This window comes from Chiloscyllium punctatum, chromosome 40, assembly GCF_047496795.1.
Source record: "Chiloscyllium punctatum isolate Juve2018m chromosome 40, sChiPun1.3, whole genome shotgun sequence".
NCBI lineage: Eukaryota > Metazoa > Chordata > Chondrichthyes > Orectolobiformes > Hemiscylliidae > Chiloscyllium > Chiloscyllium punctatum.
This window is the reverse complement of record NC_092778.1, coordinates 44,110,298-44,129,019: the sequence shown is the minus strand read 5'-3', so window position 1 is coordinate 44,129,019 and position 18,722 is coordinate 44,110,298. Positions and strand designations below refer to the sequence as shown.

The window sequence follows — 18,722 nt, the reverse complement described above, 5'->3', positions numbered from 1 at the left end:
GATTAAGTGTAATACTCAGAAACAAATGATTGTTCAGAACCTGTTGTACACCATGGCTACTTAATTGCCTGTGGTGATTGGAAGTAATTCCTTCCTCCCTAAAACAATTTTAGGTTGTTTATGTGAAAACGTGGTTGACTTTTGCTTTATTTTCAATCCCTTTACCCCACCTTACACATGCTGACAAAATGTACACAATTTGGCAGTAGAGAGTAAGTTAGATTCATTTTGTTAGAGGTATTTTGTAGTGCTTAGCAGAATCTTAAAATGATATAATTTTTAAAAATCTTAACGTTGCAACACATACAAAATTTCTCCTTTTTAAAATAACAAAACACTTACTGCTATGTTGAATTACATGAAATAATATTCCAATCAGTAGCAGCTATGAAAATGGGAGCATTGAAAACCCTTGTCACTTTACTGAACATACAGACTGTTTTGTAACACTCACAAGTGGTTTCATTATAATTCTAGATAAACAAGCATTTTGAGGTTCAGAAATATGATGAGTCAACGAGCAATTAAATTGATAGCAAATGCAAAATTCGGCTTATGCTAAAATACTAGAATTAAACCAAAAATTGATTGAAGCCCTCACCAAATCAAGAGAGCTTCAAAGTGAGTGGCGTGATAGTTCACTAGATTGATTCCTGAGATCAAAGAGTTTTCCTTTGAGAATTGATTGAGTAGAATGACTTCTATTTCATACAATTTAGGAAAATGAATGATGATCTAATTGAAATATGCTAGGCTTTAATGTAAATGTTGGGAAACCAGAGCTAGTAGTATAGTGTTGGGCTAAGAGATTGGTAATTTAGGGCTGTGATAAGGAATATCTTCACTCAAAGAAAAGTGAATCTTCGGAATTCTTTGCCCTATAAACCATGAATGCTCTGTTGTTGGGTATATTAAAGTTTGAAAATTTTAAACTTTTGTAAGGTATAAAAATCGAGGGATGTGGGGATAGAGCAGGATGCTTGACTTTAACCTTAAGGCCAGCTGTCAAAATGGCAGAACAGAGCTTGAAGGGCTGAATGTCCTACTTTTGCTCCATATTTCTTTCCAATATTTTCTCGTTTATGTTTAATCTTTAGTTGTTTTAGAGCAGGTGAGGTAAATGTAATCTTGTTTAGTGCTATGTGGATTTAGTTTTTATAGACTTTAGTAAGGCATTTGATAAAGGCCCACATGGCAGATTGATACAAAAACTAAAATTACATAGATTCTGGTTAGGCTGGCTATATGAATACAAAATTTGCTATAGAAGACAGAGGGTAGTAGTGGAAGGGTTTTGTTTCCAGAGGGGAGACCGGTAGCTAGTGGTATTCCACAGAGATCTTCTTCAGTTCTCTGTTGTTTGTAGTATATATGAATGATCTGGAGAATTCGTAACATACCGATGGATCTTGGTGTGCAGGTCCACAGTACCCTAAAAATGGCAACGCAGGTGGCCAAGGTGATTAAGAAGGCATATGGCATGCTCGCTTTCATCAGCCAGGAGAACAAGAGTTGGCAGACCATGTTGCAGCTATATAAAACTCTTAGTAGACTGCATTTTGAGTATTGTGTGCAGTTTTGGTCGCAACACTATTAGAAGGATGTGGAAGCTTTGCAGAGAAGGTTCACCAGAATGTTGCATGGTCTCTGCATTGGCTATGAGGAAAAGTTAAAATAGACTAGGATTGTTTTCACTGAAAAAATGGCAACTGAGAGGAGACCTGATAAGGTGTACACAATTATGAGAGGCTTGGATAGGTAGATAGTCAGAGGCTTTATCCCAGGATTGAAGTTTCAGTTACAAGGGGGCACGGTTCAAGGTGAGAGAGAAATTTTAGGGAGATGTGCAAGGAAATGTTTTCATGCAGAGTGTGTTAGGTTCTTTTCCTGAGGTTTCACACAGGTGATGCAATTTGCACACACCAACTTCTGCAAACAGTTAAAGCCTCTATAAGCTAGTTGACGCCCCCCCCCGACACTGTTCGCAGGTGTGCGAAGTCAAGTCAAAAGAGGCCCCGAACAAAGGAAACACATCCCATTTATACAGGTCAGTTGGTAAAGCTCACAGGTACTCCCTAGCACCGCCCCCCCCCCCCCCCCCCCCCCCCCCCGTCATAACAAGTTATCCCACGTACAACGGCAGGATGAGGTCATCCCCTGAGATAATGTAAATGTCCTAATTCTAAGGAATCTTTTTGCAAATGATTTCCTGACTTCGTGATTCCCCAAGACAATGTAGGTGTCATATGCTTCAGTCTCATGGGGTGATCACGCAAATGGATTTGATTGACTGGGGATGGCTATGAAAGCATTTCTCAATGGAGGGGACTGAATGAGAGTTTAATTTGATTATGGCAGTAGAATAGTAGTAAATGGCTTCCCAAATGAAGTGTGGATTACGATGGATAGTCATCCATATTCCTGCATGCTGTCTGTGAGACAGAATGTCATCCCCACCTACTTCCAGAATGTTCAGCTTGGAGAAAAAACTGTACTGTTTAACCCTTTGACATTACGTTAATGTCCAGCGAGAGAGTGCAATTGAATCTTTTAACGTTACAAGAATGGTAGGAGTTTGGATTGCACTGCCAGAAGAGGTGGTGGAAGCAGGCATGTTGGTGACTGAACGATTACATGAAGAGTGTGGTGCTGGAAAAACACAGCAGGTCAGGCAGCATCCGAGGAACAGGAAATCGACATTTCGGGCATAAGCTCTTCACCAGGGATTAGGCCTCCTTCCTTCCTGAAGGGCTTATGCCCAAATCATCGATTTATTCTGCTCCTCGGCTGCTCCCTGACCTGCTGTGCTTTTCTGTCATCCCACTCTTGATTTTGATCTCCAGCATCTGCAGTCCTCACTTTCTCCCGTTTATGTGAATAGGGAGGGAATAGAAGGATATGGACCAAATAAGGGCAGAAGGTTTTTTTTACTTTGGTTAGGGCATGATGATCGGCACAGGCTTGGAAGGCCAAATGACCTGTTCCTGTGCTGTTTTCTCTTTGTTCTTAGTAGAACAGGGGAATCTTTTAAATTTTAATTATATTGGGAATAAATGCTGACTAGAAGGAATGTTCCTGAAGTTAACGTGCTCCATGTCTGACTATAGTGGAGGAAAATCATGGAACATAGGAACAGAAGTATACCATTAAGTCCTGTGAGCCTGCTGCCCTATTCAGTGCAATCTTGGCTGAGCTGGTTTTGGTCTTAGATCTGCTTCTGCACCCCATAACATATGACATCCTCATGAAACAAAAATCTAACTCGTCGTTGAATAAATGTAAAAGACCTGGCCTCCACTAGCTTCTGGGGAAGAAAATTTCACTCTGAATAAGCCTCTGAGAAGAAAAGTCTTATCTCTCTTAAAAGGAAGACCTCTTATCTTAAACTGTGCCCCCGTGTTTTCATTACTCACGGGTAAAGAAACGTGCACCTGACATCCACCTTGTCTAGTCCTCTCAGGATGTGGCATCGTTAAGTAAAGTCACCGCTCATTTCTATAAACTCCAGTGAATAGAGACTAACCTGTTCAGCTTTTCTTCTTGAGATGAGTTTTCATCCTAGGAATGAGTTGAGTGAACCTTGTGTGAAATTCTCTAAACCAATTTTTTATTTTCAAATAACGAGACCAAACCTGTCCTCCGTGTTCCAGATGTGGTCTCTCCAAAGATATGTACAACTGCAACAAAAACCTACCAGCTCATATTAGTATTTTCTTTTCAACCTTACTGTTACAATTGTTAGATTCCATTTCCTTATAATAAATGCCAACATTCTATTTGACTTGCTAATTATTTAGAGAAATGTAGACATTTTCTGATCATCCAGTTCAGAGATGTTCACTCCATTGGGGCCGGTGGGATTTGAACCTGGACCTCCTGGTTCAGTGGTAGGATTTCTACCACTGCACATTATTATTTCCTTTTGAAATAATTCAAGTAATTTGTCAGTAACTTTGAAATAAAACTATGATGCCCATCTTCAGAGGTTTTTGCGGAGGTCTGTAACTCGGGTTGCAGATGAAGCCGAGCTGCTGGGTTATCGTGCAGATGTTTTATTACCATACTGGGTGACATCATCAGCATGATTTGGTTGAAGCCTGGAACGCACTACCGAAAGAGGTGGTGGAAGCAGGCCCATTGGCAACATTTAAGAGGCATCTGGATGGTTACACGGAAGTCATACTGATGACGTTACCCAGAATGGTAATGAAATTTCTGCATGATAACTCAACAGCTCAGCTTGCTAACCAACTGCCACATCTTCAAAGGACGCTGCATTCAAGTGGGATAATTATTAATTTTAAATGATGCTCGTTCATTGATTAAATCTGGAATTGAGCACTTTGGGTTTGCGTTCTCCAAGATTTATCACAAATCTTGATTTTACAGCTGGGACATTTCATCTGTTTCCCCTCAAATGTTTAATTCCAATTTTTAAAAGAAATTGCAACTATTAAACATAAGAGGTGTTGGTGAAAATAAAATTCAGGCTAAAAATTGTCAACGTGCAAAGCAAGTCAATCAGTTGATGAATTATTAGAAACTGTTTACTGGAACCGTTCTATGAAATGTTTCCATCTGAACCAATAATCTTCCTTTTTCGAATCTTGCCTGACTTGTTGTGCATCGCCATCATTTCTCACTATATTCTTAATTTAGTTAAATTGGTTTTCTGTTTTAACGGATTAACCTGATTAGATTCATGTACTTCTGGAGCAAACAAAAGTTCAAAAAGCTTTCTGAAATGCATCAAGTGCCATTAATAGGATCTTTCCATAAAATAAATTAAACACCTCTGAGAAAGACATATATTAATGTCTTTCTTCCGCCCATCAGCCAATTTTAACTTCATGTCTCCTCTCCAAAAGCTGTCTCATTTTGGGATATGATTCCACAGGTTCCATGAACTCAGGTATTCATTTTTCCTCTGTGATCTTAGACTGAGTGTCAGGCTATTTGAACATTGGGAATATCAAACCAAATTCCTAATGAAATTGATCTGTACATTGTAGTGCAGTGGCTATACCCCTCAGTCTGGGCCAGGCGATCCATGTTCCATTTCAGGATGTGATGGCCATGGAGGTGTGTCATAACATATCTAAACAAGCTGATTAAACATAAAATACTTTCATCATACCCCACTTGACCAGACAACCCCAGAACTGCTGATAGTAACTGTCAAGTTTCTGCATATACAAAAACAAATTGCTGCAGAGACTCAGCAGATCTAGCAGCTGTTGTGGAGACAAAGAAGTGTCAGTATTGCAGCTCAAGTGACCCTTCTCCAGGTGTCTGTGAGGTGAAGTTAGCTCAACAGAAGCCAGGAATTGAACCTAAGAACTGTTTGACGTTCACGGCGTTCCCACTTAAACCTTTTGGAGTTGCCTTTCATGTATTCCTGTCATATATTGATTTTAAAGGAAAAAGAAAGACTGAGAGTCTTCAGAAAACACAGGAAATCTTTGCAGAATCTTAGTATTATTTTGCATGTTATGTGTTGTTTTAAATAAGGGCATCTTAGAACGTTAGTCCTGTGGAGAGAAGCAATAAATGGGTATTCAGATGGCCACTGTTCAACAGATGCTCTGAATTGTTTCTCTATAAGTGAGGTGCGCACAAATAATATGCGATTGTGATAGAGACCACAGGTGTTGTACCTTTTTTTTTTTAACATTTTATTCATCTTGTAATTTAAGGTGTTGGTTTTATTGTATCAGACTTTTTCTTGTTGCATTTCCAATTCTGTACTTCACTTTAAGCTTTTGGTATGCTTGAATATGGTGGTCATTAATAGAAGCTAGATCTGAGGTGAGGGTGCAGAAAGGCAAGCAGTATTTGTATCTGGCTAGCAGTTGGGTATTTCTGTACTGGAATACCACAAAACTGTATAACACTTTTGAACATTAAAGCTTATATTTAAAAAGTATTGCAGCACGGCTTCCAAGCTAAATATGCTGCTCAGTTTGCATTTGGTAGAAATATTATACTTAAGAAAACTTGTGACTTTTCATTAATTTAACATGAAATTAACAGCCATTGTATTTTCAATTCACCCACCAAGCAAGTTTCCCTCCTCTTGTAATTTGAAATCAAATCAGATGTTGATCTTAAAAACAGCTTGCTGATGATTTGTTTTCCTGTGCATTGAGGAAAATGTGCATTGAGTTTGATGCCTATTAATTTATCTTCTTATCTGGTCTCTTAACTTGTATAAAATTAAACAGTTTGGTGGTGTGCGAACTAAAAAAAAAACACCCTAAGCAAAAATAGTAACTAGATGATACACTGATAACTGGTAGAAGCATACATTAAATCTTGATTTTTCTATTGCCTTTATTTAGGATGAATACTATCACCTACTCGCAGAGAAGATTTACAAGATTCAGAAAGAGCTTGAGGAAAAAAGGCGCTCTCGGCTTCAAAAACAGCAGCAGGGAATGTTGCCAAACCAGGGAACCTTGACAGGTCCAGGTGGCCAGCCACCTGGCATGTCGCAGGCGCCAGGCATGGCTCAGGTCCAACCTGTCCGACCACCTAGTAAGTATATTCCTGCTTGATGAACAAAAGGTAATCTCTCACTTAAAAGGAATGTTGGACTTCATAAAACAAGCACTTCAAAAGCTAGCTGTCTGATTTGGCTCTGCTAGCGCTCCCATCTCGAGTCAAAAATTTGTTGTTTTAAGCTCCACTCCAGAACTTGAGTACGTAGTTTGGGCTGAAACTTCATTGCAATCATGAAGGAATACTGCATTGTCAGTGGTGTCATTTTTCAGATGAGACTTTGAATACACCTTGACCACCCATCAGGTGGATATAAACAATTGCATAGCACTATTTAAAGGGGATTGTGGATATCCTCCAGATGTTGGAGTGGTTCATGGGCGGAATGAACTTCCAGAGGAAGTGGTGGATTCAGATACAGTTACAACATTTAAAAGCATTGGTAGCCATGATGTGGAGGAACTGGTATTGGACTGGGGTTATCAAAGTTAAAAATCACACAGCACCAGTTTATAGTCCAACAGGTTTATTTGAAAACACTAGCTTCCTGAGCACTGCTCCTTCATCAAGTGGTTGTGGAGTGTAACATCATAAGACACAGAATTTAGAGTAAAAGATTATAGTGTCATACAGTGATACATTTAACAAACCTGGATTGTTAAGTCTTTCATCTTTCAGAATGCAGATTTTGGTTCATTAATATCTAAATCCCAGAACTTCATTTAAGTCACCTTCTCGAGATAACTTAAGGTTTTATAAAAAGAAGTGACATCTCAGCTCAGACAATGCATTAAAGGTGTGAGGTCAGAGTCTCTCTGTATCCCAATCTTGAGTCAGACTGGTTATATTTCCAAGGTGGAATTTACAAAATATCACATGGGTTGACTGCCTGCAGATTATGCATTTTTTGAGTAAAATAGAATATATCTGCAAATACAAATTCACCCCCATAGACTTGTGCATGTGTGTGCATGCATGAGAGTGAGCATGAGTGCACATGAGAAAGGTGTGTTTGTGCTTGTGAAGCTTGGTAAAGTGTGTGTGTGGATGTGTTGGGAGTATAAGCCTGAGAGAGGATGGGTATGTGTGTGAGATTTCTGGGCCTCTTGCTGAGATATTTGTATCATCAACAGTCACAGGTGAGGTGCCAGAAGACTGGAGGTTGGCTAACGTGGTGCCACTCTTTTAGAAAGAAAGTAAGGACAAGCTAGGGAACTATAGACCAGTGAGCCTGACGTCGGTCGTGGGCAAGTTTTTGGAGGGAGTCCTGAGGGACAGGATGTACATGTATTTGGAAAGGTAAGGACTGATTAGGGAAAGTCAACATGGCTTTGTGTGTGGGAAATCATGTCTCACAAACTTGATTGAGTTTTTTTGAAGAAGTAACAAAGAAGATTGATGAGGGCAGAGCGGTAGATGTGATCTATATGGACTTCAGTAAGGCGTTCGACGAGGTTCTCCATGGGAGACTGGTGAGCAAGGTTAGATCTCATAGAATACAGGAAGAACTTGCCATTTGGTTGCAGATCTAGCTCAAAGGTGGAGGACAGAGGGTGGTGGTGGTGGAGGGTTGTTGTTCAGACTGGAGGCCTGTGACCAGTGGAGTGCCACAGGAGCGGTGCTGGGCCCTCTACCCTTTGCCATTTACGTAAATGAATTGGATGCGAGCATAAGAGGTACAGTTAGTATGTTTGCAGATGGCACCAAAATTGGAGGTGTAGTGGACAGCGAAGAGGGTTACCTCAGATTACAACAGGACCTGGACCAGATGGGCCAATGAGTCGATGCTGTGAAACTTAAAAGGGTCAGAAAAGATTTATAAGGATGTTGCCAGGGTTGGAGGATCTGAGCTATAGGGAGAGGCTGAACGGGCTGGGGTGTTCCCTCCCAGTCGGGGAGCACTTCAGCAGTCATAGACATTTGGCCTTGGGTCTTTGGGTGACTGTCTTCCAAGGTGGACTTCAGGATAGGCAACAATGCAAAGTAACTGAGCAGAGGTTGATAGCCAAGTTCAGTATCCATGAGGATGGCCTCAACCAGGATCTTGTGTTCATGTAGCACTACAGGGTGATCCCACTACACTGTACACTCTCTCTCAAACAGGCACACATACGCACATTTTCTTATTGTCACATTCATGCAGAACCTGCCTCATACACCTCCCACGCTCTCACCCATGCACAAACCCTCTCACAGGCTTAGATTCCATCTCTGAACACAAGCGCACACACCCACAGAAACACACACAGACACTTTACCAGGCTCTCTCTCACACAAACACACACTCTCATGTGCAAGCACACACTCATATATGTGTGCATGCCCCCCCTCCGCCCCCCCCCCAAAAAAAACTCCACCACCACCCCCACCCCATACACACACCACATGCATGCATGCACATATGAGTCTATTGGGTGAATTTGTATTTGCAGGCAGTCAATCCATGTAATATTTTGTAAATTCCACTTTGGAAATAGAACCAGTCTGACTCAAGATTGGTATACAGACAAACTCTGATCTCACATGTTAATTTATTGTCTGAGCTGAGATATCACTTTTTTTTTAAATAAAATCTTAAGTTATCTCGAGAAGGTGACTTTAAATGAGGTTCTGCGATTTACATATTATGAACCGAAACCTGTATTCGAAAAGATGAAAGACTTCGCAATCCAGGTTTGTTCAATATATCTCTGTATGACACTGTAATCTTTTGCTATAAATTCTATGTCTCATGATCTTAGACTTCACAACCACCTGATGAAGGAGCAGCGCTTTGAAAGCAAGTGTTTCCACATAAATAGGTTGAACTTGGATGTTGTGTGATTTTTAACGTTTAAAAGACATTTCGGTAAAAGACATGAATAAGAAGTGTTTGGAGGGATATGGGCCAAATATAGGCAGGTGGGACTAGTTTATTTTGGACTTATGGTTGGCATGGTTAGACCGAAGGGTTGGTTTCTGTGTTGTATAACTCTACGACTCTATGTCCTGACCAATATTTCCTCGTCAGCACAACAGGACCAGGGGGAAGGTTAATCACCCTTCAAGAATATTCAACTATTCCATTAAATTGTGGCTAATGTGTATTTACAAATCTATTTCCCCATCGTTGCACCTTATTTCTTGATGATCTTGCCAACAGAAAGTTTTGCTTCCACTCTTGAAATTTTCAAGTAATCCATTAGCCTTTTGGGAAGACACCTTCAAGTTTTTATTGCTTTTATGAGAAAAAAAATCTTCCTAATTACACACCTCAATACTGAAATCTAATTTTAAGATTGATTTTGTTGTTGCTGTTTATGGGATCTCACTGTGTTCAAATTAGTGCTATAATTTCTACGTATCAAAAACACTTTATTGGCTGGGAAGCATTGTCTTTCTCTGTTCATGTAGCATCCTCTTATCCAAGGCTCACTAATCATGGATTATACCAACACTGTGGGTCATGACAAGGAGCCAGACCCCAAGAACTACCTCACCCAGTAACAGGATTGAGCTCTCACTCTTGGTTTTATTTTGCACCACGCTTTAGCCATCTAGCCAGTTGAGCTAAATAACACCTTTGGGAGATCCTAAAATTGTGAAAGGTGCTGTAGAAATGGAATGTGGTTGTGCTTTGTGAAAAGCTATATTTGTATCTATGATTAAGTATTTTTAAGTGCGTTTTCCATTCTTCATTTTCAGGATTTCTCTCCAATTTTCCTCAATACTCAATAATCTCTAATTTCATTGAGGTTTCCTTGCTGCCTTCTGTAGTTTGTTTATTCATCCTTTTTTTAGTATATGCAGTGTGGCAATTTAAATGTAGATTCAGAATTGCAAACTGTGTTTTCATAGAGTACTGAGTTTAAGTATGTATCATTTGCTTCAACTTATAGTGGGTAATTCAAAATCAAATGGAACACATTATAGATGCTATAGTAGATGATCATAAATAACAATAGAAACAGGGCATTCAGCCCATTGAGTCTGCTCCACCATTCATTGAGATCGTGGCTGATCTTATTATTCCTAACTCCAATTTTCCCCATAACTCCTGATTCGCTGACTGATTTAAAAATCTGCCTGTCCCCACTCCAAATATACTTAACAATCCAACTTTGACAGCCATCTGTGGTAAGCAGTTACACAAGTTCACTACTGTCTGAGCGACAAAATTCCTCATCTCTGTCTTGAATGTGCAACCCCTTATTCTGAGATTACGCCCTCTTGTCCTAAACTCTCCCATGAGGGGAAATAACCTTTCTGTATCTAACTTATCAAGTTCCCTAAGAAGCTTACATGTTTCAATAAGGTTGCCTTTCATAACTCCAGTGAGTACAAGTTGTTCTGCTATGATGCAACAGTTGTGTTCTTCAGCAGCCTCACACTATAGAAAATTGCGCTTTAGACGATTGCTAATAGAAAATCACCCAACCCGTTCAGTAGAAAGTTTGCATTATTCAAACAATGTTCACTGTTCATCAATTGCATTATAGCCAATTTGCACTGATGAAACCCACATTATAGCAGAATGACCTGTACAGACCCAACCTACTTAACCTCTCCTCATAAGACATTGTTTCCACACCCAGATCAGCTAAGCCAACATTCTCTGCACTGCCTCCAATGCCAGTATGTTTTTATTCAAATTAGAGACCCAAAACTCTTTACAGTATTCCAGCTGTGGTCTGACTGGTGCCTTGTATCGTTTTAGGAAAACCTCACTTGTATTATACTCCATTCCTTTTGAAATAAAAGCCAGGATATCATTTGCCTTCCCTGTTACCTGTTGAATGTTAGCCTTTTGAGATTTATGCTCCCGAATCCCTTGTTCTATAGTTTTCTGCTGTATTTCTCCATATAAGTAATATTCAGTTCATTTTTCCTGCCAAAGTGTATAACCCCTCATTTCACTACATTCTATCTAATTCATCTATCAAGTCTTTGCCCACTCAATTAACCTGTCTATATCCCTCTGTAGATTATTTCTGTCATCCTCTTTGTGTAGTTTTGTGTCATCTGCAAACTTGGCTAGAGTACATTCACTTTCCTCTGCAAGTTATTAACATATATTGTAAATAACTGTGGCTCCTAGCATTAATCTGTGGCACTCCACTGTTTAAAGGTTGCCATACTGAAAATGGCCTCCTAGTTCCAACTTTCTACCTTTTAGTTATCCAATCCTTTGTCCATATTTATTTACTACTTCTAATAATGTAAGATCTTAGTTTATTAAGTAGCCTAATGTGTGATACTCTTCGTCATACTGCTTCTCCTTTATCCTGCTTGTTACTTCCTTAAAAGATTCTGATGTGTTTTCCCCTTCTTGAAGCTATGCAGACTGAATTACCATATTCTTTATTTCTAAATGTTCTGCTATTACTCAAATATTTTCTTAATAATGGACATTAAGCTAACTAGCCTGCCTGTATTTTGTCACTTTTTCTTTTAAATAAAAGTTGGTTGTTTTCCAATCCTCTGGGACTTTTCCAGAATCTAAGGACTCTTGGAACATTGCTATCAGTTCATTCACTATCTCTGAAGCTACTTGAAATATCCTAGAATGCACACCATCAGATCCAGGGGAAATATCGGTCTTTAGCTCCATTAGTTTTTTTTAAGATTCCCTACAATGTGGAAACAGGCCCTTCGGCCCAACAAGTCCACACCGACCCTCCAGGGAGTAACCCACCCAGTCCCATTTCCCTCTGGCTAACACTATAGGCAATTTAGCATGGCCAATTCACCTGAACTGCACATCTTTGGACTTGTGGGAGGAAACCGGAGCATCCTTAGGAACCCATGCAGACACGGGGAGATTGTGCAAACTCTACACAGACAGTCACCCAAGGCTGGAATTGAACCTGGGACCCTGGTGCTGTGAGGTAGCAGTGCTAACCTCTGAGCCACCGTGCCGCCCTATCACTAGCACTTTTTCTCTAAGCAATAGTTGTTGTGTTTATTGCCTTTCCTCCTTTACTACTTAGTTGTTTAGTAATCTTTTAATGCTATTAGTGTCTTCTGCTGTGAAGATACTGCCTTTCCTGCATCCCCATTATTTGCCCCACTTCATTCTCTAAAGGGCTTATGTTAGCTTTGGTTCTCTATTCGTTTTTTACATTCTTATAATTAAAGAAGTTCAGACCATCTGTCTTGTTATTACTTGAAAGTTAACTTCAAAAGATATCTTAGCTTTTTTTTTGGTTATCGTTTTCTTTTCTTAACCCTTTCATAATCCTGACTTACCACAGATCTTTGATACATTGTATGTTTTTGCCTTACAATTAGAAAAAATGAACTATTTTTCTAAGCAACCTGTTCAGAGATGTTATTACGCACAAGAAGGACAACATTTTCACACATTGGGTGGTGTCTGTATGGAGTGAGCTGCCAAAGGAAGTGGTAGAAGCTGGTACAATTACAACATTTGAAAGGCATCTGGATGAGTACATGAATAGGAAGGGTTTAGAGGGAAATGGGGAAAATGCTGATAAATGGGACTAGATCCGTTTAAGATATCTTGTCAGCATGGATATGTAGGACCGAAGAGTCTGTTTCCATGATGTAAAACCGTATGACGCTGACCTTTTGGAACAGGTGGGAATTGGACTCTGGCCTCCCGGTCCAAGGGTAGGGATGCTACTATTGTGCCAAGAGAGCCCTCGTCTTACAACTTCATGCTCTCTTTAACTTGTTAATAATAATTGCCTTGTCACCTTCAGAGAATCCTCCTTTCTCACTCGGATAACCTTTGCTGTGAGCCACAAACTATTTTCTTAAATGCTTGCTCTTGTTCCTCAGCCTTTGTTTAGTCTTTGCTGCTAAACTTTTTTCTCAGTCCATTCCAGCTAGCTCAAACCTTATTCCGTTTTCACCCACGTTCCCTCCCTTTCAAACTGAACACTAAATTCTGCCACATTAAGGTAACTGTTTCTGAAGGGATCTTTTACTCTGACATCACTTTTAAAACCTGCTCCTTTCTCCATCACCAGATCCACAATTGTATGATTCCTGGTTCTATTGTTTTAGGAAACTGTCTCGAACACACTGTGAATTCTTCCTCATGGCTATTGCTGCCAATCTGGCTATCCCTCTCTGTATGACTACTAATTAATGTTCTGCTTTTCTTGACGTGCTCTCATTGTGGCTTTTATTCTCTGTGCTACTGAATAACTACCATTTAGAGCACCTGTATACTATTCCTACCAGTCTCTTCATTCGATGTTATTTCTTATCTTCAATAGACAATAAGATGCGGGAGCAGAATTAGGCCACTCGGTTCATCGAGTCTGCTCCATCATTCGATCATGGGCACTGTTTCTCAATCCCATTCTTCTGCCTTCTCCCCAGAACCCTTGATCCCTGTATTAATCAAGAACCTATCTATAAAAACGGAAGGAACTGAGGATGCTGGAAATCAGAAACATAAACAAATTGCTGGAAAAGCTCGGCAGGTCTGGGAGTATCTGTGGGGAGAAATCAAATTTAACATTTCCAGTCCAGTGACCCTCAGAATGGATGGCAGCTAGGGAAATGTAGGTTTTTATGCAGAAGATAGGGTTGGAAAGGGTAAAGAGTTCATGATAAGTGGGGAGAGAACCCAGAGAAACAGAAGAACAGTTGGACACACAAAGGAGTGGATAATGATCTGGCTGGAGGGTGAATAGCTCTTAATGGAGACTGTTAGTAGCTAAAAATAGGTCCTGTGTAATAGCAAACTATGTGATAACAAGGCCTGGTGTGTGGGGTAGGGGCTAAGACATAGAGTTCAAACCCTAAAGTTATTGAACTCAATTTTGAGTCTGGAAAGCTGTAGTGTCCCCAAGTGGAAAATGAGGTGTTGTTCCAGCTTGTCAGAGCAGAACTTAGACATTTAATGGTAAGGTCCAAGGGAGTGTTGCTGAACAAAGTCCTTGGAGCGCAGGTTCATAACTCCTTGAAAGTGGAGTCGCAGGTAGATAGGTTAGTGAAGAAGGCATTTGGAATGCTTTGCTTTATTGGTCAGAGTATTGAGTACAGGAGTTGGGAGGTCAAGTTGCAGCACTACAGGACACTGGTTAGGCCACTTTTGGAATATTGCGTGGAATTCTGGTCTCCTTCCTATTGGAAGGATGTTGTGAAACTTGAAAGGATTCAGAAAAGATTTATGAGGATGTTGCCAGGTTGGAAATAAGGCAGGGCAGGTGACTGAGTTTTCATAGGGGGAGCACTTTGGGGCTAGCGGCCATAATTCTATTAGATTTAAAATAGTGATGGAAAAGGATAGACCATTTCTAAAAGTTGAAGTTCTAAATTGGAGCTATAGGAAGAGATTGAATAGGCTGGTACTCTTTTCCTTGGAGCATCGAAAGCTGAGGGGTGACCTCATAGAAGTTTACAAAATCATGAGGGGCATGGATAGGATAAAGAGACAAAGTCTTTTCCCTGGGGTGGGGGAGTCCACAACTAGAGGGCATAGGTTTAGGATGAGAGGGGAAAGATATAAAAGAGACCTAACGGGCAACTTTTTCACGCAGTGTGTGGTGCATGAATGGAATGGGATGTCAGAGGAAGTGGTGGAGGTTGGTACAATTGCAACATTTAAAAGGCATCTGGATGAGTATATGAAGAGGAAGGGTTTCGTCATAGAGATGTACAGGACGGAAACAGACCCTTCGGTCTGACCCGTCTATGCCGACCAGATATCCCAACCCAATCTAGTCCCACCTCGCCAGCACCCGGCCCATATCCCTCCAAACCCTTCCTATTCATATACCCATCCAAATGCCTTTTAAATGTTGCAATTGTACCAGTCTCCACCACTTCCTCTGACAGCTCATTCCCTACATGTACCACCCCAGTATGAAAACGTTGCCCCTTAAGTCTCTTTTATATATTCCCCTCTCACCCTAAACCTATGCCCTCTAGTTCGTATAGGAGGAGGATTCTCATTTTTGGATCATTGGAATCTCTTTTGGGGTAGAAGTGACCTGTACAAGAAGGACGGATTGCACCTAAATTGGAAGGGGACTAATATACTGGCAGGGAGATTTGCTAGAACTGCTCAGGAGGATTTAATCTAGTAAGGTGGGGGAGGGAGGGGGGTGGTGGTGGGACCCAGGGAGATAGTGAGGAAAGAGATCAATCTGAGACTGATGCATTTGAGAGCAGAAGTGAGTCAAACAGTCAGGGCAGGCAGGGACAAGTTAGGACTAATAAATTATTTCAATGCAAGGGGCCTAACAGGAAAGGCAGATATACTCCGGGCATGGTTACGAACATGGGACTGGGATATCATAGCAGTTACAGAAACATGGCTTAGGGATGGGCAGGACTGGTAGCTTAATGTTCCAGGCTACAGGAAGGATAGCAAGGGAGGCAAGAGAGGAGGGGAGTGGCGTTTTTGATAAGGGATAGCATTATTGCTGTACTGAAGGATATTCCCGGAAATACATCCAGGGAAGTTATTTGGGTGGAACTGAGATAAGAAAGGGATGATCACCTTATTGGGATTGTATTATAGACCCCCTAATAGTCAGAGGGAAATTGAGAAACAAACTTGTAAGGAGATCTCATCTTTCTGTAAGAATAATAGGGTAGTTATGGTAGGGGATTTTAACTTTCCAAACGTCGACTGGGACTGCCGTAGTGTGAAGGAATGGAGAGGAATTTGTTAAGTGTATGCAAGAAAGTTTTCTGATTCAGTATGTGAATGTATGTACTAGAGAAGGTGCAATACTTGACCTACTCTTGAGAAATAAGGCAGGGCAGGTGACTGAGTTTTCAGAGGGGGAGCACTTTAGGGCCAGCGACCATAATTCTATTAGATTTAAAATAGTGATGGAAAAGGATAGACCAGATCTAAAAGTTGAAGTTCTAAATTGGAGAAAGGCCAATTTTGACAGTAGGAGGCAAAAACTTTCAAACACTGATTGTGGGCAGATGTTCACAGGTAAAGGAGTGACTGGAAAATGGGAAGCCTTCAGAAATGAGATAACAAGAATCCAGAGAAAGTATATTCCTGTTGGGGTGAAAGGAAAGGCTAGTAGGTGTAAGAAATGCTGGATGACAAGAGAAATTGAGGGTTTGGTTAAGAAAAAGAAGGAAGCATGTGTTAGGTATAGGTCAAGTGAATCCTTAGAAGATTATACTTAAGAGGGAAATCAGGAGGGCAAAAGGGGGACATGAGATAGCTTTGGCAAATAGAATTAAGGAGAATCCAAAGGGTTTTTATAAATACATTTAAGGACAAAATCGTAACTAGGGAGAGAGTAGGGCCCCTTAAAATCAGCAAGGCAGCCTTTGTTTGGAGCCATAGGTGATGGGAGAGATACTAAATGAGTATTTTGCATCAGTGTTTACTGTGGAAAAGGATATGGAAGATATAGAAAGTAGAGAAATAGATGGTGACATCTTGCAAAATGTTTATACTACAGAGGAGGCAGTGCTGGATGCCTTGAAACGCATAAAAGTGGATACATCCTCAGGACCTGGTGTAGCCTAGAACTCTGTGGGAAGCTAGAGAAGTAATTGCTGGGACTTTTGCTGAGATATTTGTATCATCGATAGTCACAGGTGAGGTGGTTGGCTAACATGGTGCCACTGTTTAAGAAGGGTGGTAGGGACCAGTGAGCCTGATGTCAGTGGTGGGCATGTTATTGGAGGGAATCGTAAGGGACAGGATGTTCATGTATTTGGAAAGGCACGGACTGATTAGGGATAGTCAACATGGCTTTGTGTGTGGGAAATCATGTCTCACAAACTTGATTGAGTTTTTTTTAAGTAACAAAAAGAATTGATGAGGGTAGAGCAGTAGATGTGATCTATATGGACTTCAGTAAGGCGTTTGGCAAAGTTCCCCATGGGAGACTGGTAAGCAAGATTAGATCTCATGGGATACAGGGAGAAGTGGCTATTTGGATACAGAACTGGCTCAAAGGTAGAAGACAGAGGGTGGTGGTGGAGGGTTGTTTTTCAGACTGGAGGCCTGTGACCAGTGGAGTGCCACAAGGATCGGTGCTGGGTCCTCTACTTTTTGTCATTTACATAAATGATTTGCATGATTTACAAGTTTGTTGCCAGGGTTGGAGGATTTGAGCTACAGGGAGGGGCTGAACAGCTGGGGTTGTTTTCCCTGGAGCGTCGGAGGCTGAGGGGTGAGGTTTACAAAATTTTGAGGGGCATGGATAGGATAAATAGACAAAGACTTTTCCCTGGGGTTGGGGAGTCCAGAACTAGAGGGCATAGGTTTAGGGTGAGAGGGGAAAGAGATCTAAGGGGCAACTTTTTTACCGAGGGTGATACGTGTATAGAATGAGCTGCCAGAGGAAGTGGTGGAGGCTGGTACTATTGCAACATTAAAGAGGCATTTGGATGGGTATGTGAATAGGAAGGGTTTGGAGGGATATGGGCCAGGTGCTGGCAGGTGGGACTAGATTGGGTTAGGATATCTGGTCGGCATGGACAGGTTGGACTGAAGGGTCTATTTCCATGCTGTACATCTCTGACTCTATAAGAGGTATAGTTAGTAAGTTTGCAGATGACACCAAAATTGGAGGTGTAGTGGACAGTGAAGAAGGTTACCTCCGATTACAACAGCATTTTGATTAGATGGGCCAATGGGTCGAGAAGTGGCAGATGGAGTTTAATTCAGATAAATGCGAGGTGCTGCATTTTGAGAAAGCAAATCTTAGCAGTACTCATACACTTAACGGTAAGGTCCTAGGGAATGTTGCTGAACAAAGAGACCTTGGAGTGCAGGTTCATAGCTCCTTGAAAGTGGAGTCGCAGGTAGATGGGATAGCGAAGAAGGCATTTGGTATGCTTTCCTTTATAGGTCAACGTATTGAGTACAGGCATTGGGAGATCATGCTGCTGTGTAAGACATTAGTTAGGCCACTGTTGGAATATTGCATGCAATTCTGGTCTCCTTCCTATGGGAAACATGTTGTGAAACTTGAAAGGGTTCAGAAAAGATTTATAAAGATGTTGCCAGGGTTGGAGGATCTGAGTTACAGGGAGAGGCTGAACAGACTAGGACTGTTTTCCCTGGAGCGCGGAGGCTGAGGGGTGACCTTTATAGAGGTTTACAAAATCATGAAAGGGCATGGATAGGTTAACTAGACAGAGTGGACCAAGTGCTGGCAAATGGGACTAGATTAGGTTGGGGTATTTGGTCAGCATGGACTAATTGAAACGAAGGGTCAGTTTCCATGCTATACATCTCTGACTTGTGCTGACCTTCACTGGAACACTATAAC

At 41.0% G+C, this 18,722-nt stretch overlaps 1 protein-coding gene across 5 annotated transcripts in view; it reads left to right on the top strand.

The window, feature by feature from the left end:
• The window catches only part of LOC140464531 (CREB-binding protein-like), a 204,739-nt gene that overhangs the window by 91,793 nt on the left and 94,224 nt on the right, over positions 1–18,722 (top strand). For all 5 annotated transcript variants that reach the window (XM_072559707.1, XM_072559706.1, XM_072559704.1 and 2 more), the window contains exon 10: positions 6,342–6,537. In XM_072559707.1, the coding sequence (XP_072415808.1) occupies positions 6,342–6,537 (196 nt within the window). The remainder of the gene's footprint in view (positions 1–6,341; positions 6,538–18,722) is intronic.